Raw genomic sequence first — 24060 nt, 5'->3', positions numbered from 1 at the left:
GGTCTCCCTAACTTGCCCAGGCTGGCTTCAGACTTGGATCCTCCTGCCTCAGCCTCCCTAACAGATGGAGCTACAGGGTGCACAACCAAGCAGGTTTACGACTTTTTTGCTTTTTTTGAGACAGGGACCTACTGTGTAGTTCTGCTGGCCTTGAATTCACTATATGGTCCAGCCTATCCTTGAGCTCACAGCTGATTCTCCTGTCTCAGCCTCCCCAGTACTGAGGTTACAGGTGTATGCCACCATACCCAGCTTTACGTCCTTTATTTTCAAAAGAGGTCTGGATCCTATCAGCCTGCTGAGTAGCTGGGATTGTAGGCATGAGCCACCTAGGAAACGTTAAAAAAAATTTATTTTAAAGAGAATAAAACCAAGCAAAATAAAACAGAATAAAGCCAATCAAAACAAATCAGTAAACCAGTGTAAGTGACACAGGCCTTCAAAACAATAAGAAATCAACAATGGTTACCATAATGTCTCCTTTTTTTTTGGTACCAGGGATCAGGCTGGCAACCTCACACTTGCCAGGCAGGTACTTGTGCTGCTGAGCTAAATCCCTGGCCCTGTAATGCCTCTTGTTGTCTTCCAAATAGCTGCCCATACCTTCAGAAATAGTAAAAATAAAACAAAACAGAACAGACTAGAACCAATAAAAGCAAAACAATGAATTCAATACAGGATTTCAAAACAAGACATTAGTGAATCCAAAATGGCTGCCATAATATATCTTTGAAATAGCTGCCCATGCCATTGGATATAATAAATTAAATAAAACAAAACAGTAAAACCCAACCCAAGAATCAAAATGATACAGGACTTCAAAACAAGATAATAGGGAGCTAACAATGGCCACCACCTTCAGCAGGAGATCCCCCATAGATGCTACAAAGTATACTGTTATCCTCTGAATAGATGATCAGACTACTGGTCTTAGACCTGCAAAGTCAATGAAACACTCAAACTACAAGCATTAAATTGTATTTTACCCCAGTCGCTATCATCACAGCCTGTGTTTCTCCAGGTCAGCGGGTCACTTGTGGGGGTGGGGTTGACTCTTTCGTTTCCCAGCCCACATGCCAGAAGAGGTTGGCATCAGGCTCTCCCCCAGCAGCCTGCACTCGGCACACATTTGCAGGGAGGGCTTGCTTCTTGGTGGCTTCTTGTTCTTTCCCCCCACAGTCCACAAATCTAAGAACTATTTTTTAATAGTTTTATTGAACTATATATCACACACCATAATTCACCAGCTTAGGGTGTGCGGTTTGTACAGCTCAGTAGTAGAGTCTTGATGCGTGTGTGTATGAGATCCTGCATTCAATCCCAACAATGAAAACATTGTTTTCATAGCCACAGAGAGGAACTCAAAAGTCTTTGGCTATCATATTTCATTTTTGCCCCCCCCCCCAGCACTTAGAAACTACTAACCTATCTTTTCAATAAGGATGAAGTAATATAAAATGTGGTCTTCTTTTACTTATAATGTTTTTGATATTCTTCTTTCTTGTGTCTTTTTGATGCTGGGTTTGAGATTTATTCTTGTAACATGTGGAACTGGGTTTGATAACTGAAAGATGTTTCATTAGCAGTAAAAACAGAGGTACTTGATGTAAAGTTGGCAAAACAGTTATCTGTCTGGCATTTTAATTACTAAAGTCTGGTTATTTTCAAGTCTTTCAGTTAAAACTAAAAGAAGTTGCATGTTTTGCTATACTTAATTTTTTAAAGATATGAGTTATTTTTGGTTGCCCTGGAGATTTGTTGTTTTTGGTAGGCATGAGCCACCTAGGAACCATTAAAAAAAAATTGGTGGTGTTTTTGGTGTGGAAATTCAATTTGATGTTTATGGTGCACGCTAATTATGTGCTCTACCATTGAGCTGTAAATATCCCAAACACTTGGTAGAATTTTTTTTTTCAGACAGTGTCTCCCCATGTAGTTCAGCTCAGGCTGGCCTTGAACTTGTAGCAATCCTCCTGCCTCAGCCTCCCAAGTGCTGGGATTACAGGCCTATGCCACCATCTCTAACCAAGGTCATAGAATTTTGTGCCCAAAGGAAATGGTAGAGATTAGCAAAGTCTCTAGGCTGTGAAGAATCACTTTCATTTTAGTATGAGACAAAATTGTGGGTCTTTTTTTTTTCTCTTTTTTATTAAGTTTTTTTGAGCCAGGCACTCACTCTGTCATTCAGGCTGGTCTTGAACTCACTATGTGGCCTAGGTTGGCCTCCAACTCATAGTGATCCTCCTGCTTCAGCCTCCTGAGTGCTGGGATCATAGGCATGTACCACCACGCCTGGCAGACCAGATTTCTTAATCTTCATAACAACCAGGACCAAACCTAAGTCTCGGATTCCTTGTCTAGTGCCCTGATCAGAGAGAATCACTGTCACCTGTGAACTGGCCCATACACCTTTAGGTGCCCTTAGTTAGGACATTGAGCACCTGTTATATCTCAAACTGCGTGTTAAGTGACTTACTGACATTTCACTTAGTAGCTCTGTGGAGTAAGTACTATCATTCCTATTTATCATCATTATCAAAGTTGCTAAGTCTTCTTCCCTAGTACTAGGAATTGAACCCAAGGTTTTGTACATGCCAGGCAAGTGCTGTATCACCGAGGGATAAATGGCTCCTGCTCTGTTTTGTTTTAAGAAGGAAAAAGCTGGGTTTGGTGGCACACGGCTGGGCCCCAGCACTTGGAGGCGGAGGCAGAGGCTCTTGGCCAGCCTGGGCTCCGTAGTGAGACCCTGCCCACACCTGGCACGCCCAAAGGAGAGAAGGCAATGAATGACTATCCCGCTGCTCTAAATAGAATCTGGATTCCTCATCAAAGGGTGTGGCAGACATCACCAATCCGACCGTAATTTTCCATTTGTTAACAGGAAGTGGCACTTCGGAGTAGTCCAAAAGGACAGTGGAAATTTCTCCTGTTTTCAGTAAACTCTAGGAGAAGAATTTAAGCTTTTAAACCAGTTTAACACGTTCTGTGGTTCTGTGGATGTATTCTTTGAGTCTATCTCTAAACAACTTTGACTTCGCCATAAAACATCCCTGAGAGGTTTGCTTTTAGGAGTTATACGAGTAGTTGATCACATTAGAAATGCCAGGACACCTGCAATGCTGGCACTTGGGAGGCTGAGTTAGGAGGACAGAGTTTGAAGAAAGCCTGGGCTATGTAGAAAGTTGAAGGATAATCTGGATTACAAGAAGGAAGGAAGGAAGGAAGGAAGAGACAAAGAAAGAAGCAAAGAACCAACGTAAGTTACAATTTGACTCCCTGTGGGTGACACCATTAAGCAAATTTGTTCTTCATGAATATCTAGGGCTTATATGCTCTTCAAATTGCCTGAGAATCTGGGGCCCAATAAAAGAACAAGTGTCAGTGCTAGGTGCTAGGGACACAATATTGAACTAAAACACAAACAAAAAAACTCCCCAAAACCCAGAAACCTAAAACCTCCACAGTATCTTCCCTCTGAGAGTTTAAGTTAATATATAACATGGTCCAAGGTAAGGTAAATGCAATGTTTTCTTTTAAAAATGTTTAGTTCTGTTAGGATTTTTTTTTTTTTTTTTTTTTTTTGTCTTTTTGAGACGGGGTCTCTCTATGCATGCAGTCCAGGCTGGCCTTGAGCTCACCTTGTAGCCCAGGCTGATCTGGAACTCACAACGATCCTCCTGCCTCAGCCTCCTGAGTGCTGGGATTACAGGTGTGAGCAACCACACCGGCTATGTTGGGAAATTTTAAGCAAAGAACACAAGACATGGAAAGTAGAACTGGTTTTTATTTTCATGTATTTTTCAGATCTTGACACCCGCAGATATGTTTGCATAATTTGAATCATAGTGTATGATGTGCCACCTCATTATTTATTCACATACTGCTTTCCAATTTTTTGTAGTACTGGGGAGAGAGTCTAGGGCCTTTCTACACTGAACCAATTCCCAGTGCTTTTATTTTTATTTTTTAACTTTGAGACGTGATCTCCCCAAGTCAGTAAGTTCCCCAGGGTGTTTGCACAATCTTCCTGCTTCAGGCTCCCGGAATGTTGTGATTATACGCATGCACCAACATCCCTGGCTTATTGATTGATTTAGTTTTGTGGTGCCTGGGACTAAATTCAGGGCATTTACCATGCTAAGCACGTACTCTACCTCTGCACTACACCCCAGCCTCTTGTATTCTGTGTAATTTATAAATTATATTTTCTGTGTAGAATTTACATGGATCATTGTAAGTGGCCGAATAGTGTATTCGCAGGTTGCTATGTATTTATTCTGGAAATATTTATTAATGTCAACTCTCAACCAGCTGCTGTACTGGCCCTGTGAATTTAACGGGTAAAACAGATAAAAAGACTAATTATCCTGGAGGGAGAAGTTATTGCATATAAGGGTAAAAATGCTTCAGGCACATGATTGGAAAAAAAGCAAGTAAACCATAAGGTAAAATTTCTGTGGAGTAAAATTCAGTATAAAGAGGAAGTAGACAAAAAAACAGAAGGAAGTAGAATAATTCCTGAGGAAAAGAATATTGTTTGAAGTCAGAGACAAGAAGAGGGAGGAGAAGGAGGAGGAAGAGAAAGAGGAGGAGAAGAAGAAAGAGAGAATAAAGGGAAAAAATGGAAACAACGCTTTTGTAAATAAGGAGAGGAACAGGGGTGAAGGGAGGGGAGGGGAGCGGGGGAAGGCAGCTCGAGATTCACCATGCACAGGTACAAATTCCCAGAGGTGAAGGTGACCACTGTGCGTGTTTAAAGTGTACCAGTGAAGAGCAAAGTCAGGGCACCATTTAGGCTAAGACGTTGACGCCAGCACAGGAATGAGCTTGAGCTTAGCCACAAGCCTTCCTTGGAAAGACAGCAAGAGTCAGCAACTAGGGAGAACCCGGAGAAAGGACCCGTGAGCAATGAGGAGTTCCTAACTTTATAGAACTAAGACAGCATCGCTGGGGAAACAGGATTCCAGAATGCTGTTTCTTTTGAGATGAGGTCTTCCTGTATTGCCCAGGCTGGACTTGAGCTCCTGGGCTTAAAGGATCCTCCTGCCTCAGCCTCCTGAGTAGCCGTCACTGTACTCAGCTACAGAAGATGATTTTCATGTACTCACTCTTATTATTTGTGGCATTTGTGTTCTAAAAATGTGGCCTCAACCATTGAGTTTAGGACACTCTGTTCAGGAGTTCCGAATACTGATTCTGGACAGATACAGGGTTAGGTTTCTTTTTGTTCATAATACCTCTGTTGACTGACACACAAAACCTTCTGTGTGTTCTGGCTCAAAGACCCCTTGATTGATTGGCCCTGGACTATGACCAGTGGCCCTGGAACTCAGGACTGAGCAGAGCTTGTCTACCCTGTGTGAAGCCACCTCACAGCCTTCTTATGCTTGCAAACACAGCACTTCAACACTTTGTAAGCAGTGCCATTTTACTTTATTTACTTAATTTAACTAATTAATTTATTTTTTGAGACAGGGACTCACTATTCATGCATGTTGGTACTGAACCAACTTAGGTAACCCAGGCTAGCTTTGAACTCATGGCGATTTTCTTGCCTCAGCCTCCTGAGTGCTGGGATAACAGGCATGCACCACCACTCCCAGCTTGTAAAGGGCCATTTTAAACAGTGAAATTACCCAAAAGAAAAACACAGGAAGGAGGGCACACGGCACGAAATGATTGCCACTAAGTCACTGTGTAAAGGACGCTCTTTTGAAGCGTGAGAGCTGACACAGCAAGGAGGCAGTGCGTTAGTCCGCTGCCCTTGGGCCGAGGCATGAGTGTCTGACGATGAGTGGACGCCGCTGAGGACCTGCCCATGAGTTCCTGCAAAGATGCCCTCAGTGTTGGCTGTGGGATCACAACTAAACCTGCACTATGAAAGCTGCAAAGAATGCGCAATTACTCATCGCTCTTAACTGTGGGGAAAATGCGTGCGTGCGTGCGTGTGCATGTGTGTGTGTGCGTAAATGTACTCGGAGTATATAAGGGGCCTTATATCTGTATTAAGTTTCTTATTGTTCCTCTCAGAAAATAGGCAAATAGAAGAGCTATGGTGATTGAACAGAGACCTCTTAGAGATGAAGTCCCAAACTGCAACCAGAACCTATTTATGTATTGCAAAACGCTGACACTGCAATTAAATCCGAGTACTTAGGTATCCGTTCAGAAAAAACAACCCTTGCCCAATGTGCAGCTGCTGGGTGACTCAGGGGGGACCGTGTGTGCGTGCTGTGGCACTCGTGGCACAGGTTTGCCACCACTGCCTGAGTGGAAGATACATCAACACAGGGGCTCCGATATTTAAATACTTACTTCATTCTTTTCTGTGGTAGTGGAGATTGGTCCCACGATCACATGCTAGGCAAACCTTCTACTACTGAGCTACATCGTCAGTTCATAAATATTTATTTAGCTATTTCGGGATCCTGGGCTTGAACCCAGGGAGTGCTAAGCTACATCCCAAGGTTCTTTTTATTATTTTGTAGCCCTGAGGATTTAAACCAGGGCCTTGTGCATGGTACGGCAAGTGTTTTGCTACTGAGCTACATTCACAGCTCTTAGTTTTTATTTTGAAACAGGGTCTCACTAAATTTTGTGAGCCTGGAGCTTGTGATCCTCCTGCCTCAGCCTTGCAAGTGGCTGGGATTACAGACAGGTGTGAACCACACTGCCCAGCTAAAGTAGACTTTCACTGAATGAACCGAGTACATATGAGGGGAAATACACATTAAGTTCTTACAACATTTTGGACTGAGAGAGGGAAAGGAAATCTAATTTTCACTTAGTGTTTACTATTGTAATCCCAAATACTGTGTGCAGTTATCCTAGTATTATAATCTTTTGAGTTTTTCTCACAACCTAAAAGTTATACAATCCCATTGAGACATTTTTGGAATCCCAGGTGGTAGATTCCAATCTACCACCACCAACGCAATCCACGGCGAGAGTAAAAACACCAAGACATGTTCCAAGTTAAGGGCAGCCAAGGGGTCCTAAGTCTAACACCCGTGAGGATGTGCAGACAAAGGCCCTGACCCTAGGCCTCCCAGAATTTATTATCTTGTGAAGAGGAGGGTGGTTGGAGGATGAGTGACAGTGAGGATGGCGGGAATTATGTAACTTGAGCTGGCTGGCCAGGTGAGAGAAGGGCACCTCTGTAAACTGCAGAGATAAAGATATGCAGAAGGATCAATTCATACAATCTAATTAAAATAGCAACTGAATTGTTTTGGGAGGCTGTGCTTTGGTTTTTGACATATGAACTCTTGTGCCTTAGGGAGTTATAGCCTCTTTATCTCGGCTGTACCCAGTTGACATACCCAGGGCTGTTGGCTCTAACAACCCGCTGTGCTCATATCTTTTAGAGGGAGCATTATTCCAGGAAACAGGAGACTATCTGACGGCTTTGGAGATTACATACCAGTACCTCAGCTGGCTTTATTTGTAATGCTTAGAGCCAACTGAAGAGAGAAGGAAATATCACAGCCAGCTCTGTACACATCAGTATAAAGAAATAAGTCTCCAAATAATCAAAGTCGTAGTAATTGTTTTGCATTCAAGGGGAGTCCCTGCAGTTATCTCCCACAGTTTACTAAGCTCTTCTCTAGGGTCCAAGGCTATTGCTAAGAGATTAAAAGTTACATGATCAAGCCAGGTGTGATGACACACATCTGTTATCTCAGCACTCTGGGAGGCTGGGGCAAAAGGATCACAAGTTTAAAACCAGCCTGGCTAACTTAGTGTCTCAAGGAGACCTTGTTGTAAAAGAAAAAAAATGTCAAAAAGGCTGGGAATGCCGCTCAGTGTGGAGGCTCTGGGTTCAGCCCCCAGTGCCATCATGCTTTCAGATGAGGACAGAAAATCCTTTTGTTTTACTCTTCTTTACCTTCCAGTAACCGTCAATTTAGGAAATCCAGGAGCTTGGCTGAACCATGCATAGATACCAAAGTTGGCAGCTGAGCCAAAACATAACTCTGGCCTCAGACTTCACAGCTTTTTTCCCGACTTTCCAAGGACTCACACACATGACCTACAACCGGCACAGGGGCCTGACGTTGCTTATTTGTCATGAAATGAACATCCAACAGTCCTTCTGGGAAAGGGATCTCTGGCTTCCCCAAGATGATCTCATTCAGACTTAATCTGCCCTGCATTTCTGTCTTGGCAGAGAGGAACCAGAGAAAGATGACACAATGTCCCAGTCCACCTGGTTAGTCATTTGCGCACACAGGAACAAGGCTCGGCTTACTGATGGATCAGGCCAGAGGTGCGGCCATGCCCTATGACGACTCCTGTCCCATGAGGTGATAAATGAAACAGTTATTTGTTCTGGGACTTGCTCAGCAAGCTGCCAGCCAAGTTTCAGTCCACGTGGCCCAGGAGGAGCACACAGCCTCCCGGAAGTGGAAGTGAGAGAGGCTGCCAGGGCAGGGATATGTTTATGTACCCTGCTGGAGGATGTAGTGCGCAATGAAATAGGTGGCTTGGGGGATTGAAGTGAAGCACCTCTTTTCTAGGGTGTGGAGTTTCCCAGCCTCCTTGGCTTTTCAACCATCGGCTCCAGCTTCGTGCACTCCTTGGTTTTGAATTTCATTTACTTCTGAAATCCAGGCCTTTGTGAATCTCAAGTAAATAAATCCACAAAGGTTATTAAAGGCAGAGAGAGAGGCGTGGGGATGAAGGCTGCTCCAGGGCTCCTGGTTAAGGAGGACAGTTTCTGGGCGTGAAGGTGCAGAGGCTTGATAACAGGGAACGGGGCCTTATCTGTAATTCTCAGCCACCCAGCCGCCCAGCACATATTCCTCAACAAATCCAGATATGTGGGCAGAGGAAGGCAGGATGGGTGTCTCCTAGGACACGCTTGTCTCCGGGGACCTGTCACAAGGAAACACCATGCCTAGGGCCTTGCTGCCCCATACAAGGGTCCTGTAGGAGCCTCTTTTATATGTGTGACAGCTCACTTCCTTCCTAGCTGCTCCAGCTCAGTGAAGCGAGGTATGGGAGAAGAGAGAAAAGAAAGAGAGGAGGAGAAGGAGAAAGAGGGAGGGAGGGAGAATACAGATTAAAGCCTTGATTAGTTTCCAGATGCAGCATCTAACAGTTGGCACACGGGAATATTTGGAAGCAGAAGAATTTACTCATAAGCACACGCTGTGAGCTGCCTCCCCTAGTATGCATGGCTGGGAGAGTGGCCAAGTCCTCGTTCGGTGACTTTCAGGTCAGAGCTTGAAGCTGGGTAGCACTTGGAAGAATGCAGTGCAAAAGCAGAGGCTGCTTCTTAGGAGCACTTCGTGACTTTGTTCACCTAGAGCCAGGTCTTGCCGGGTGAGAAGGCTCAGATGGGGAGCAGAAGGCAGCGCTGTCCTGCTGCTGGCTGCTGAGGAATGAACCGCTGTGAGGCTGTCTCGATTTGCTTTCCAGAAGGAGATAAAAGATGTGCTACCTTCACCAAGCTGAGCTTCTCCAAAGCGGTGATTGGGACCGGACTCGATGTGAGACTGCTGCTCTACACAGGGAGAGACCGGACCTGCGCCCAAATCGTCAACTCCACGGCCTTTGGGGACCTCAGTGTAACCAAGAAAACCACCTTCGTCATCCATGGCTTCAGGCCCACGGGCTCTGCTCCGAGGTGGATGGAGGATTTAGTACAGGCTCTGCTGTCTGTGGAAGACATGAATGTGGTGGTGGTGGATTGGAATCGAGGAGCTGCGACTGTCATTTACAACCAGGCCTCTAGTAAGACCAGAAAAGTTGCCATGATCTTGAAGGAATTTATCGACGAGCTGTTGGTAAGAGAGACTTTACTTAGAGGAGTCGGGCCACATGGAAATGGGCTGACTATCTGGAGTTTTAGAGATAGTTTCAGTGACTGGGCGGGACTATTCTGTAACATTTTGCAAACCAGAATAAGCCCCAGGGAAGGGGAAGGATTGCATGTGAGGCCTGTAGGTATGGTTGGACAGGTTGTGTACTGCATAAGACACTGATTTAAAGGAGCTGCACTGCGACTGCAGATGTTACTGATTTATAGATTTGTTATGACAGCATTCCCACAGATGATAGTGTCATGTCTTGAAAAAGCTGCTTCATTTTCTAACTCATAAAAAGGTGTCTTGGTGGCTGGGAGTTTAGCTCAGTGGCAAAAGCATCTGCCTGGCAGGTGCAAGGTTGTAAGTTCAATCCCCAGTACAAAAAAAAAAAAGATGTCTATGGGTAGGAAAGGTTCTGTTTGGGTTCCTTAATTTATAGTCCCCAAGCTTTTTTGATTTCTAAAGCCTTCTGATAAAGGAGGGCCAAAAGCTTAACAACTGAATGATTGTCCAAAGCCACCTTGAGACACATGGTCCTGTGTGATGATAAAGTGAGACCTTAAATTTTATTTGGTGACACGCCTCATGATCCCCCCACCCTGCCTTTTTTTTTTTTTTTTTCCTCTCTCTCTGAGACAGGGTCCCACTATTCAGCTCAGGCTGACCTTGAGCTCACTTTGTAGCCCAGGCTGGTCTCAAACTCACAATGATTCTCCTGCTTCAGCCTCCTGAGTGCTGGGATTACAGGTGTGCACCACCACACCCGGCTAAATTTTGCCTTTTAACAATAACAAAAAGAGTGATGTGAGATTAGGACAATGTCAGAGTGTCAGGCCTGGTGACCACAGTGGCCAGGGTGCCTTGAGTGCCACTTGCATTCTGCACCTAAGCCAGAGCCCTGGGAAAGAGAATGTGGGAGCTGCTGGGACAAGCTGTTTTAGTGCTGTCTGCTTTTGCCATTTTGCCCCTTCATGTCTTCCCTCTCTGTGGTGACTCTGATGACTCAGCCCACCAGTAATCCCACCATTCTGGGAGGCCGAGGCAGGAGGATTGCAAGTTGGAGTCCAGCCTGGGCAGTGTAGCAAGGCCCTGTCTCAAATAAAATTTCTAAAAGGACTGGGGGTGGGCGGGTAGCTCAGTGGTAGAGCGCTTGCCCAGCATGTGCGTGGCCCTGGGCTCCCCCCCTCCCCCCGCCCAGCATCCCTCTAAAAACAGAATCCTCTTCCCTCTGTCCAGTCAGGAATGTTCTTCAAGATGTGTCAGCTTGGCTTCTAGCAGAAGCATGAATAGAGACACTACAGGTTAGAAGTGAAGGCACAAATCTGGGGCCGAACAGGCTGACCTGAGTCCTGCTCTGGCCTCTTCCCAACTGCCTCACCAGGGACAGGTCACTTCAGTTTTGGTTCTCAATTTTTTTTTCACCCATCTAATCAAAACAATGATATTTGTGTTTCAGGAGCATTGTGATATTTCAGTGAGACAGTAGATGTAGGGTGCTTAGAAATATTTCTCCAAAGTCAACAGGTAGGAAAAAGTTCTGCAAATGTAGTCAGTTCCTTGGCCCCTTACCATGTATAATGATGGTCTTCCTAAAATTTCAGGCCAAAGGAGCATCTCTGAGCAACATTTATATGATTGGAGTGAGCCTAGGCGCCCACATATCTGGGTTTGTTGGAGAAATGTACGCCGGGCAGCTGGGAAGAATTACAGGTAAGGCTTTGTGAGGGGTGGGTGCAGTACAGTGTCATGATGGATTCTTGGTCCTTGGGCTCGAAGACCATGATACAACTGACCTCAGACAATTATTTAGTGAAAGATAGACTAGTAAGATAATCTGCAAGCTGTATACGCCCAGGAAAGATGGATAGTGACCTTATTATTTCTTCTATAGGTAAAAGAAATCTCAGTGTCTCCTGGGAATGTGACCCTGCCTGCCCCGCCTCTCCCCAGCCTTGTCCTTTGTATTGAATCTAGGTGGCCTGAACTGCAGACCAAGCAGACCAGGCACTCTGCAGTCCCCAGGCACAGCCGGAGTCTCCTGGCTGGAAATCGAGATGGGAATGTTGATGGCTGGGCTCACTCTGTAAATATCAGCTTTCCAGCCCACACAGAAAGGAAAACACTCAGCAATGCAGCAGTCAGACCCCAAACAAAGACTCCCTTGCTGGGATCTCTTACCTGGAGTTTAGTAACTTTCCACAGCTACTCAAAAGGCTGGGCAGCTTTCTCTGCAGAGACCTAAGGGTCTCCTTTTTGCCTTTCCCAGAATGCACCTGCACACCTGGGGAATGTTTGCAAGGTAGAAGTGGATGGAGGGAGGGGAAAGCTCAGTGACGAGATTTGGGATATCAGCTAGATTTGGGATGTTTGCAAGTCATCTCTGGGCCCTGGAGGAAGTCATACCTGTCTCTGTAAGTCTTGTGTCTCTGTCTGTCTGTCTGTCCATCTCTCTTATACACACACACACACACACACACACACACCCCACATTGGCTGGCAGTTCTTCTAGCCCTGCTATTGGAGGTTCCATGGTTTGTTCTCAGTTTTTTGCTCACTCTCATCCAAAGGTCAATCCTGCCTCCTATTAATTTACCTGGTATCCTACTTGTCTTCAGTTTCGAAAACAATGTTTGGGAAAGCTTCGTGTCTTTGCTTTTTCAACATTTCCCTCACGGAGGAAGGCCAGATAGCTCGTTTGCCTGTGTCCTTGACTGTCAGGAATTCCTCCCTGGTGGGAGAGATTTTCTCAGATGCTGGGTGGCTGATTTGTAGGTGTTGCTGATTTCTGCAGTGTAAAACTCCCACAGTGCCTAATCTCAGGCTGCCAACCTGACATCTCTAGGTGCAGCTTTTGGGAAGAGATAAGTAAATCTGCTCCCAGCCCGCCACAGCCTTTTCCTACCTTCGCCCTAAGGTCACTAGTGAATCTCCCAGAAAACCTGTCCTCACAGCTGCTGTGAATATGAATACGATTTTGGTCTCTGGCCCTGCAGATTCCCCAAGCAGCCTGCCTTCCACGCTGGGCTCACAGACTCAGCTGATGGACCCAGCTCAGCTTTTTTCTCCACTGACTTCTGCACATTCTCCCAAATCCTCGCTCTCTCTGAGCCCGACGGTCAGTCTTTGCCGTCCCCAAGAGCATCCCCAGCAGCAGCGGTTTCCTTCCCCACTGCCTTCCCTCTGCTTTGCCGGGATGGGCTCCCTGGGTTGCAGGGTAAGAATGTGGTCTGTTACCGGACTCCCACACTCTGGGTGGCTCTGCTGGGTGCTTCACTGGGCCTTGATGGTTGCTTCTTCCCTTCCGTTTCTTCTGTTCCTCCTTTCCAGGCACATCTGCCTTTACTTCTCATTAATTTCTTATTTGTTTATTTCCTAGGGTACTAAGTTTAAATTTGTATCCAGGGCCTCAAGCATGATTAGGCAAGTGCTCTGCCACTGAACCACACTGCCATATTTTTAGTGCAAGATGCGTGTGGTCCAAACACCCACACTATGAGAAATGGGGCAGTAGCCACTGTCCACCTGTGATCTCTGACCACTTGCAAGGCAGCTGCTGCACACTGGGGTGGGCTGTAAGTATGGAATACGGCTGGCTGGCCAGAACAACAGCAGCACGTCAGCATATAGAAAGCCTGATATTTCTTCACTGACTGCACTGATGTAATAACATTTCGGATATACTCTCCTGGGGTACATAAAATATATTCTTGCCCAGTGTGGTGGTGCCTATCTGCCATCCCAGAGGCACTCTGGGAGGCTAAAGCAGGATGGCAAGTTTGAGCCTAGCTTGGGCAATTTAGCAAAACCCTGTCGCAAAATTTTAAAAAAATTTTAAAATGTGCTGGGATGTAGTTCAGTGCAAAGGCCTTGGGTTCAATCCCCGGTGCCACACACACACACACACACACACACACATGAAATATTCTTAAAATTAATTTTCTATTTTTAGGTGGCTATTAAAATTTTTTACATTGTAAATGTGGCTCACATTAAAATTCCTATGGGCTGGTGGTGCCTTAGGGTGACCTTAGCCAGAGGAATAAGAGGCCCCCAGAGTTGCAGGCAGAATGTTGGGTGGCTTCCTGAGAAGGAATCCAGATCTTTCATCAGATCTCAAACCAGTTAATACTGCAGTGAAAGCCAGGGATCACTACCCAGACCGTGATGATGCCGGAGAGCCTCGATTCTGATGATCTGCCAGCAATAAGCATGATCTCCGCATCTCCATTCATTTTCTTTGGTGCAATAACGTCCGAATGCTCTGGGTTCAGATTCAGCAGTGCTGTGATGAATCTTGCGACGTAGCTCTCTCCATTTTACAGTATAAGGAAACAGGTCCAGAGAAATAAAGCAAACTGCTGACACAGCTGTTTCGCGGTGGGTTTGGGGCTTCCTGTCTGCCTGCTCAGACAGACTCTTCAGGTTTGGGGGCACTTTTTCTCCAACTTTTGGCCCATCACTCACCGTGGATGTCACAAGTCCAGGGTCACCTGTGAGGGTCTGGTTTGTGCCTTGCCCAGGGTGGATGGTTTCTCTTCCGCCCATCATAAGGCTTCTGTCCACTGTGACCCTCAAGGGTCGTTTTCTTAGACAGGAAGCAGTGCTGGCAGGGAGGGGGGAAACGGCCAAATCTTTCCAAGACCAAGAGTTTTTCCTGTTGGGTTCAGGACTTGGGCGCCTGGGTGTTGGCTCATCCCTGCCATGGTAGTTTCAGCTGGGAGTGGATGGAAGGAGAAGAAAGGAGGGAGGGGAATGGGAGAAAAGAGGAGATGAAAAAGGAGGCAGATCAATAAATAAATGTCTCCAGGAAGCAGAAGGACACTGGAGGGGAGAAATGGAAGCACCAAAAGCTAGAACCGTAAGAGCTGAGGAGAAGATGCTATCTTTCAGATTTTTTATGTAACCTCAGGGAGGGGATAGCATCTAAAATGACCATCGTAGGGACCACAAGTGTAGCTCAGTGGTAGCCCATGTGATTAGCATGTGTGAGGTCCTGGGTTTGATCCCCAGCACCAAAACCAGTAATAAAATAAAATAAGAAATTAATGAAATGACTGGCATTCATAGATTAAAGCTTCGAGGCAGATATTCCTAGAAATCTTTTTCATTCCACATAGGGCTCTAGTATGTTGGGCCTTTTTAACCCTCTGACTTTTTTTTAAGTTTTATTTTGTAGTTTCAATATCATAAGAGCTGCGCTCCTATTTTTCTAGCTGCTTCATAGCAAGAGTGCATAATGCTCAGTCAACACTGACTAAGGGCCAGGCCAGTTCAGGCCCTACAGGTGAGGTATGTCTATACCTGGCCTGACCAGTGAGTTTTGTCCTTCTCTGCTGAGCTTGCTAAAGTCAGCACAGGGAAACCACAGAACAACACATAGAGGAGGCTGCCCTGGAAGGCTAGTTTCTGCTTTACATGCTTGATCTCCCTGGACCTCAGTTGATTCATCTGTAAAATGGAATCACAGTTGCTACCCTTCTCCACCCCTACATTTGCAGTGTGGATCAACTGAAATAAGATATGAATAAAAGTGGAAACTGCAAGTGAGTTTTATTAATAGCAAGAAGGATGGGCTGAGTGGGGAACAGAATCACCTACAATGGAATAACAAGTATATTATGCCAGCTTTTTCTCTTTTATGTATTCTGTGGTGCTTTTTTTCTTAAGGAACCAGTTTTTTTTTTTTTTTTATTTAAAGAAAAGGAAACGAAAAAAAATACATGGAAATTAAAAAAAAAAAGGGTAGAAATAATTCTAAATTACAGACAAACAAAAGGTAAGAAATTGCCAGTTGATAAGTTACAAATTGTCATCTTCGAAATGGCTGTTCAGGTTATAGAATTAAAGTATATAGAATGACATTCAAAAAAAAATGACCCTACAAACCATTCTGCTCTATGGCCGAACAAAAGCTCTGTAATATGATTATCAGTCCCACCTATTTGTTTTACATCTCTAAGAGGATAAGGTTAACCATATCAAAACAGAACAGAACATTTTAAAAAAAATTAAAAAAACAATTTAAAGAAATACAGATTTCAAAGCAAGTCCACTGGAGATCTACCTTATCTAACTGTCTCTAGCTTCTTACAAATAGTTGTCCCTAACTTCACCCACTTTCTATACTTATTGCATATTATAGAACTAATCAAATCATTACAGGATGATGGAGTCTTTTTAGGTCCTCAAGTTCCAAATTAGGGAAGACAATACCAACTACCATCGCATCTCTCATTCTCTTTGTGATAGCCGTCCCCATCTCTGCATATGCTGAAGTTGAGCTGAAGAAACCAGTCCAGAGTCATTTTAATCAGCAAGCAATAGATTGCTAGAATTTATATTATAATGCTACAAAATAAGCCTCGGGTTTTTCAGGTTTCTTCCTCAGAGTATTTGTTCCTATCCTCTCTGTATTATAGGGAAAACCAAGTCATAACAAGACAACGAAACAATTTCCTAGATAAACATGCAATGGATAGGACTTATAAAACTATAATATAAATGATCTTCCGTAGCTACTATGTTTTCTCTTGTTATTTTCAATAGATTTGTCGACAACACTGGCTTATTATAGTTAAACATACTATCACCTATTTTTATAAAAACTTATCTTTGACTGCATTGTAGTATTTGAGAGCTGTTACTGATTCATACCAGTATGGATATCCTTTACATCTTGTCATGCTCAGAGTAGTTTCCTCTACTTTTAGGGTTGATTCTAACATGCATACCGATTTCAAATAGGATCAGTCAAGGCCAACCAATAGTCTTATGATTCAGATACAATTAAGATCAGTCATAGTAAGACAATGTAAGTAATACAGAATTTCAGCCTAAATCAATAGGAAAGTAAGGATAGTTGCCGTGGTATAACCTGCTATTTTTGGTTCTAGAGGTCTGTGTCCTCAAATCTGATATGAGTGGACAGACCAGAACAAATTTAATTCAATCTAAATATGTCACTAGGACTACTGTGTCTTTTAAATCGTTATACACCATTAGCAATGACCTCTGCTTTTTTTTTTTTTTTAAATATAGTTTCAGAGCTGTCTCTACTAAAGACTAGCTTACTGTCTCTGCCTCATGTCTGCTACTCCACTTTTCTGCTATAATTTGTCCACCTTATTCCCTCATTCCATGGTCTGCCCCGTTCACTGAGGCTTCTCTGCCACTGTAGCTGTAATCCTGATATCTCTTCCTCTCTTTCTCTGTAATGTCCTTCAGCGCTCTCTGTAGGGTTGGATTGGTGGCCACGAACTCCCACAGTTCCTCCTTGTCTTGAAAGTACCTTATTTCTTCATTAATTTTTAGAGAGAGTTTTGACGGATATATGAACTTAGGTTGCATATTTTTTTCCTTCAGGACTTGGAATATTTCTCTCCACTCCCTTCTTGACTTAAGAGTTTGTGATGATAAGTCTGCTGTTATTTTGATAGATTTCCCATTATAGGTAACCTGCATCCTTTCTCTGGCTGCTTTTAATATTCTGTTTTTTTGGTGGATTTCTGGGATCTCGATTATTATATGCCTAGGCGTAGATCTGTTTTGGTTGTAGGTAGCTGGCGTTCTGTATGCTTCTTTTATCTGGATATCATTTCTTTTTGCTATACGTGGGAAATTTTGCTTTAATATCTCTGTGAATATTTTTTGTATTTCATTTTTGGATGTTCCTGCTTCTTCACTCACATTCTTTATCCTTAGGTTATGTATCTTTTTATCATCTTCCAGTTTTAGAATTGCTTCTTTCTGGTTCCTTGTTATTTTTAAGAGGCTTTTTCTTTCACGTTCATAAGCCCTAAATCTCTCTTCAAGTTTCAGAAGGTTGTCTTTAGTTTCTGTCAAGGCATTTTGCCAATATTCAATGGAGTTCTGAGTTTCCTGATATTCTCTTTGGATCTGTTTCATGTATTCTAAGTTATGCTTAAATTCTTCTTCAGATGCTTCTCTTTCTTTTCTGATTTCCTCAGTTCTTCCATCTGAGTTCTCTTGGGCGGGGCTTGTCATTTCTTTAATTAATCTCTTTATATCTTGCCTCACTTGGATCAGGAGTACATCTTTAAATTCCTCTATGAGATCATGTAGGTACTTTTTAATTTCGGCTGATGCTGTGTCGAGTAGAGGATGGTTACTGTGCTTGTTCTCTTCAGTGTTTAGTTCTCTTGGGTTTAATTTCTCCTGTTGAACAGCTGGAGGTTTTTTTTTATTTTTATCTCTTGTCATGTTTCTGGTTTCTTTCAGAGTGTCCTGGAGTTCTCTGGCCCTCTCCGAATTGCTTAGGGCCTTTCAGAAGCGTGCTGGCTTGAGTTTTTGCTGTCCTCCCCAATTTGCTGTTATCTGGGGAAGGCTGGGATGTAGGGGCAGTACAGTCTAGACTCTAGCCTCTGTGTCAGTTAGTTCATAAATTAGGCTGTACTTTCTGGTTGTCACTGAGTTGTGACTATTTTGTATCTGCTTATTGGGCCCCAAGCAGAGGCTTGGTTTAGCCCCAGTAGCTCCTGCCAGTTCTCTTTGAATCAGAAGCAGCTGGGTAATGGCACAGGATTCTGCCCAGGTCCCAGCCGTTCTCTTCCAAACCTCTCTGTGATAGGTGCACCAGAAAAGCAGATCTGCCCAAAACAAAGATGGCTCCCACTAAGTTCTCTGTGTGGAGCTGAAGCCAACAAGTAATCAGGCTCTGCCAGGACTTAAGATGTCTTCCTCCAGCCCTCCCTCCAGGGGGACCTGGTGATATCACTAAGCTGCGATTTCTGCCGCCAGGCTAATATGTCTGCACCAGATTCTGTGTTATTGATTTCCCCGTGGTGGCGGGCCAGCTGTTCTCTGGTCAAACCCAGCAGCGGCGGGGTTTTCTGTACTCACCAGGGTCCGGTGCAAGTCCTCGTTCCGGGACCGCCGCACACCAAGCTGTCCACTTTTCCCCCACTCGCAGCTCAGCGCTGACCGGTCAGATTTCTGTGCACCGTTTAGATTTGAATCGCCAGAGCTTTGTACATCCGCTCTGGTGCAGCGGTGCAGAACTGGCTGCTACTTGGAGTCTCGATCTGGGTCTCAGTTTCCCGCGGTCTCCAAAAGCAACTCAGCTTTTCGTGCTGGGTCCACGAGTCTGTTTGTTGATTTAAGGGCGCGGGATTTGTAGCCTCCGGTCTCAGCACGACTTTAAATCCTCCAGTTGTACTGTCTTGGTTAATAAGAATCGCTATCGATTTGTCTGGTCCTCTCCATGCTGTCTTTTTTTATCTTTGAGTTTGAATTCTCTGGAGAGATTCTTCGCTCGATCCCCTAGCTCGCCGCCATTTTCCAATGAGGGAACCAGTTTTTAAAATTTTTTTGATATACTGGATGTTAAAATTGCTTTTTATCAAAACTAGTCATTCATTCAATTATTTATCGGTAATATCCACACAAGCACTAACTTAGCAAATTAATATTGCTAATCTGAGTCACTAGAGAGGAAATAATATCATTACTGTCAAATTGCTGACAATGTGGTAACTGGTCAAATTAAAGAATTTCTGTTTCACAGTAAGTCAAGTTAATAGTTTGCTTTGCAAATGTGTTAAAATTAGTCTTTCCAAAGGTTTGAAAATGATATTGTTTAGTGGCATGTTTGGTAAACGAATTGATTTATTTAGTACCTGTCTACTACATATTAAATACTGAAAGAGTCTGAAAATTTTGTTGGCGAGTTCAGTAACTGTTTATTTTGTCCTCTGACCCACACACTCGTGTGCTTCGCCTGCTAAGCTCTGCCCGCGCTGTGCATGCCTGTGTGCATTGCCGAGCTTGCCAGGCTGTGTTGCTGGGGGCACTGCCAGGCCAGCGTCTCCACTGTGGGAAAGAGTTGTGGGCCGTGGGAGGAGCCCTGATGAAGTGGGATGGGAATGTGGTGAGCGCCCACCTGAGGGGGCCCGTGGCCTGTGGGCATCCTCCCCAGGAGCCATCAAAGGCTTGGTGGGGTGAGTCACAGCGTGGGGCTGCCAGAGCACTCTGCTTTCCTTCCAGGTCTTGACCCCGCGGGCCCTTTATTCAACGAGAAACCTCCCGAGGACAGATTAGATCCCAGCGATGCCCAGTTCGTGGACGTCATCCACTCTGACATGGATGGTAACATTCCTGTCTTTGTGGGTCAGAGGCCCCCAGACTCCCAGAGTCGCCCCTGGGGGAGCTGTCATGCAGGGACAGAGTGGGTTCCTCCATAGGCCCTCTCTCCCATGGGGCAGGGTTCCAAACCCGGGGAAATCCTGCAGGGAAGCTGGTGCCATGCAGGCCCCCAGGATGGTATACTGGGGTGGGCATGATTTTCCCATCATCCCTTCTTATTTTTAAAGTCATCATCTTGCCCCAATCGAGGAAGGCTGGTTTGCACACCAGTGTAGATGGATTTCCATATGTGCAACTGGATTTGTTGGGTGATGTTCTGGTTCTCATTATTTCCTTTAGCAGAGAGATAAATTGAGGTGTCACATCTGTCCCTCTGGGGAAGTTCTGGCCTCCCTTAGCTCCTGACTCTGCCTTTCAGGAAGCTGATTTCATACCTGGGACACTGTCCATGCCATGCAGTGATGGCAAGGATGGGTGACCACTGGAGCCAGATGCCAGGAGAGGAGCTGGAGTGGAACTTGGCAAGGACAGAGGGGACAAAGCAGAGTGATCAATTAACTGTGCATCCTCTTTATACTGTGACCCAAATACCCCCGACCCAGGACTGGGGTGTAGCTCAGTGGTAGAACACTTGCTTAGCACGTAGACATGAGGTCCTGGGTTTAATCATCATGCAACACAATGTAAGGCAGTGCAACTAAACAAAAGAAAACACTCTGACACTATCATAGGCACTCTGATGTGGAGCTCAGCAATTGTTTGCTGATTATCCTTGCTACTATGGAGTTTGCAAAGTGTCACCTTACTTATTTTTGAATGCTCGATGGACTCAAGCAATTTACATTTTATTCTTGGAAAGTAAAGTGAGGGTATTTTTTGAGACAGGTTTTCACTATGCAGTTCAGACTGGCCTCAAACTCACAGTGATCCTCCTGCCTCAGCCTCCTGTGCCACCACACCCAACACTGGAAATTGAAGTTTGAAGGAAAGAGTGTAAGTTTTGCAGTCAAGCTGACATGGACTTAGGTCCCAGCTTTGCTCTTTGGTGCTGTCATGTTAATTTCTTAAGTCTCTGAGCCTACATATTTTCATCTGAATTTACCAGTGAATACTTTGCAGACAATTGTAAAAATCATAAGAAAGATGTGAGACACCTAGTAACATACCCATGGACACTTGTAGGATCTCAATATGCAGTAACAATTATTAGTACAATGCTATATATATATATATATATATATATATATATAGAGAGAGAGAGAGAGAGAGAGAGAGAGAGCGCACACCTGTATATATACTTCAGGTGTACTTTAATCAAGAATTTTGCTGGTTACTTTTGGGTTACATAGCAATTATTAGAAGATAGGCAATTATTAGAAGATAGGCAATTATTAAATCTGGCTATGGTTTTTTCTCCTTGGGATGGATCCTCACTGTGCTCCCAAGCTTGTGTCAAATTCCCAGGCTCAAGTAATTCTCCCACCTTAGTCTCCCAAGTTCCTGTGGCTACGGCATGGGCCGCTGTGCCTAGATACTGAGATCTGCTCAGTTATGTGTTTGCAGGGCTGGGATGGAACACAGGGCCTCAAGTGCTCGGCACATCCTCTAACACGGAGCTACACCCTCAGCTGACCAAAATGTCTGTTTCTCTCACTCCCTCCTCGTGTCCTAGCTGGACTGTTCTTTTGGTGGTGCTGGGGTCAAATCCAAGGCCTCAGACCTGCTAGACAAGCACTTAACACCTCGGCCATAACCCTGGCCCTATAATTTTTTAGGGTTTTAGAAGTATTTATCTTTTTAAAATTATTATTATGACTCCAAAAATGCTTCAGTATTTCACCCACTAAGTAAAAATTCACTGTTTTCCTGTTATTTGTTAAAGATTTATGCAAATACAAATGGAGGTTGAGGGAGCATCCCACAATTAAAGAGCTCTAGCAAAATGTAAAGAAAAAATGTATCGTTTGGAGTAGCCAATAGTGAATGAATGACCCAACTCCCTTATGTCTTTAGAAAGAGTGGAATTCAATTTTATCACCATTTTCTCAGTCACCTAATAGTGGGGCAGCTTTCCATCACTATAACAAACACCTGATGTCATCAACTCACAGTTTTGGAGGCTCCAGCCCATGGCTGGGTGGAGCCTGTACTTTTAAGCCTGGGCTAAAGAAGCACATCATGGTGGGAAGGTGGAGAAGAGCAAATTTGCTCACCTCAGGGCCAAGACTTGAACAGGAAGAGGAAGAATGGGGTCCTCTCCCAGAGGGAGAGGGAGCTAGGACTTCCCTCCCAGTGGTTCCACCACCTCCCAGTAGCACTGTTCTAGGGACCAGGCCTTTAACACTGGGCCTCTGGGTGATTTTCAGGATCCACACTATGGCAGAGGGTGGTAGAATTCGGAGCCCGCTTTCTTACTAACTAGCTGGGTGATTTAGGGTAAAACATTTAAAGGGGCATAAAAATAATGATAACAGCAATAAGAGTAGTCATAATTCAGTTCCTGCCCTTGTCCTGCAGACAGATGAGGTGTGAAAGGTCTAAAGCTGTGTGAAAGTGTACTGTGTGTTTTCTTTTAGCACTGGGATACAAGCAACCACTGGGAAACATAGATTTCTACCCAAATGGAGGATTGGATCAGCCTGGTTGTCCCAAAACAATATTTGGAGGTAAGTGCAGATGCTTTGTGTCTTGTAAAATAATGGTTTAAAAATGGTAGTTAAAAAATTACTCTACATAAAGTAGTTTTTGACAGAAAATGCATTTCCTAAGAAGGTGAAAGAGGTATAAATAACTTTAAATTAAAAATTGTAACTCCAAAATATTACTTTTAAAAATAATAGATGTATGATTAAAAGCTATTCTGCATTATTTCTTATTCTTTTCATCTCTCTTTTAGAAATAGGTCTTTGACCTAGAAATTCCATATCTGTAAATGTCATAGAGAAATAATTGGAAAATGTAAATAAGAAATTAAAGCACACAGATATCCAACATAGCATTATTTATAATAACATGTTAGTGTTAATATAAATGTCCAGTACAGGAAAATTATTAAATGGATTGTGGTTCACCCACACAAGAAATATAATTGCTAAAAAATCATATTTTGGGTCTGGGGTTATAGTGCAGCGCTTGCCTGGCAAATGCTAGGTCCTGGGTTTGATTCCTGGTAGCCACACACACAAAAAATTTTTCAGAAATTAATGAAAATTGTATGACTCTAAGTGATAAAATATAAAACCATCCAACATGATCTCAATTGCTATCTCTGTCTCTGTCTCTCTCTGTGTACTAGGCAAGCACTGTATCACTGAGCTACCGCCCAGCCCCCAGTTTACCTAGTTTTCATTTCAAATGCAAATGCGTTTGTATATATGCAGGTACAAACTGAACTGAAAGTTCCAAATAATTATCAGTGTATAGTATAATTTTGGTACCAGACTTTTAGGTGCTTTTGGCATCACTGTTTGTATTGATTTATGATTTCCAGAGAAGCATAGTTTACTTTTACAATGAGGGGGGAAAAAACCCTACAGCACAAAACTGGGGAGCTGGAGGGAAACGTAAAAGTGTGTATTTGGGCAGAATATAAAGATCCCACTGTCGGTGCCATAAATCTACTTTCCCTGCTGCTGGAAAAAGTAAAACAACTCGGGAATATTCTAGGAAAAGCAGATGATCGTGGTACAAAGTGGGAGCTATCTATGGCCCTTTGGAATGATGACGTGCTTAAAAGTGAGCCATAGCGAGGGTGACTGTATAATTGTGTCAAGGGTGACAGAGGCTGTGCCTCGACTGGGAATGACCCTTCCCCCATTGTCATTAAGTCATTGTCCCTGCAAAGAATTCCACTCTTTCCAAAGACATAAGGGAGTTGGGTCATTCATTCACTATTGGCTACTCCAAATGATACATTTTTTCTTTACATTTTGCTAGAGCTCTTTAATTGTGAATGACTAAGTGTTGGCCTGTCGGGTCTCTTTTTTTTTTTTTTGTCTTTTTCATTTTTATCGGTACGGGGGATTGAACTCACCACCGCCTGCTTGCAAGGCAGGTGTTTATGCCGTTGAGCTAAATTCCCAGCCCCTTCAGGTCTGACTCTTGCAGCCCTGATTTATCTTCCTTGTCCTTCGCGGGTCACACAAGG

At 44.0% G+C, this 24060-nt stretch overlaps 1 protein-coding gene across 9 annotated transcripts in view; it reads left to right on the top strand.

Moving 5' to 3' along the window:
• Window positions 1-24060, top strand: part of Liph (lipase H) — a 39769-nt gene that overhangs the window by 3908 nt on the left and 11801 nt on the right. For 4 of the 9 annotated variants that reach the window (XM_063261187.1, XM_063261186.1, XM_063261184.1 and 1 more), the window contains exons 2-5: window positions 9424-9791; window positions 11414-11522; window positions 19815-19916; window positions 22490-22579. In XM_063261187.1, the coding sequence (XP_063117257.1) occupies window positions 9424-9791; window positions 11414-11522; window positions 19815-19916; window positions 22490-22579 (669 nt within the window). Of the gene's footprint in view, window positions 1-8170; window positions 8270-8614; window positions 8998-9423; window positions 9792-11268; window positions 11337-11413; window positions 11523-19814; window positions 19917-22489; window positions 22580-24060 lie in introns of those variants that run through there. The other 5 variants (XM_063261189.1, XM_063261185.1, XM_063261188.1 and 2 more) reach the window with 4 other exon arrangements.

Source organism: Cavia porcellus, unplaced genomic scaffold (assembly GCF_034190915.1).
Source record: "Cavia porcellus strain 051 isolate PalLab524CR breed Dunkin Hartley unplaced genomic scaffold, mCavPor4.1 scaffold_14, whole genome shotgun sequence".
Classification (NCBI taxonomy): Eukaryota; Metazoa; Chordata; class Mammalia; order Rodentia; family Caviidae; genus Cavia; species Cavia porcellus.
The sequence above is the reverse complement of the archived record's forward strand: the minus strand, read 5'-3'. Positions and strand labels throughout refer to the sequence as shown.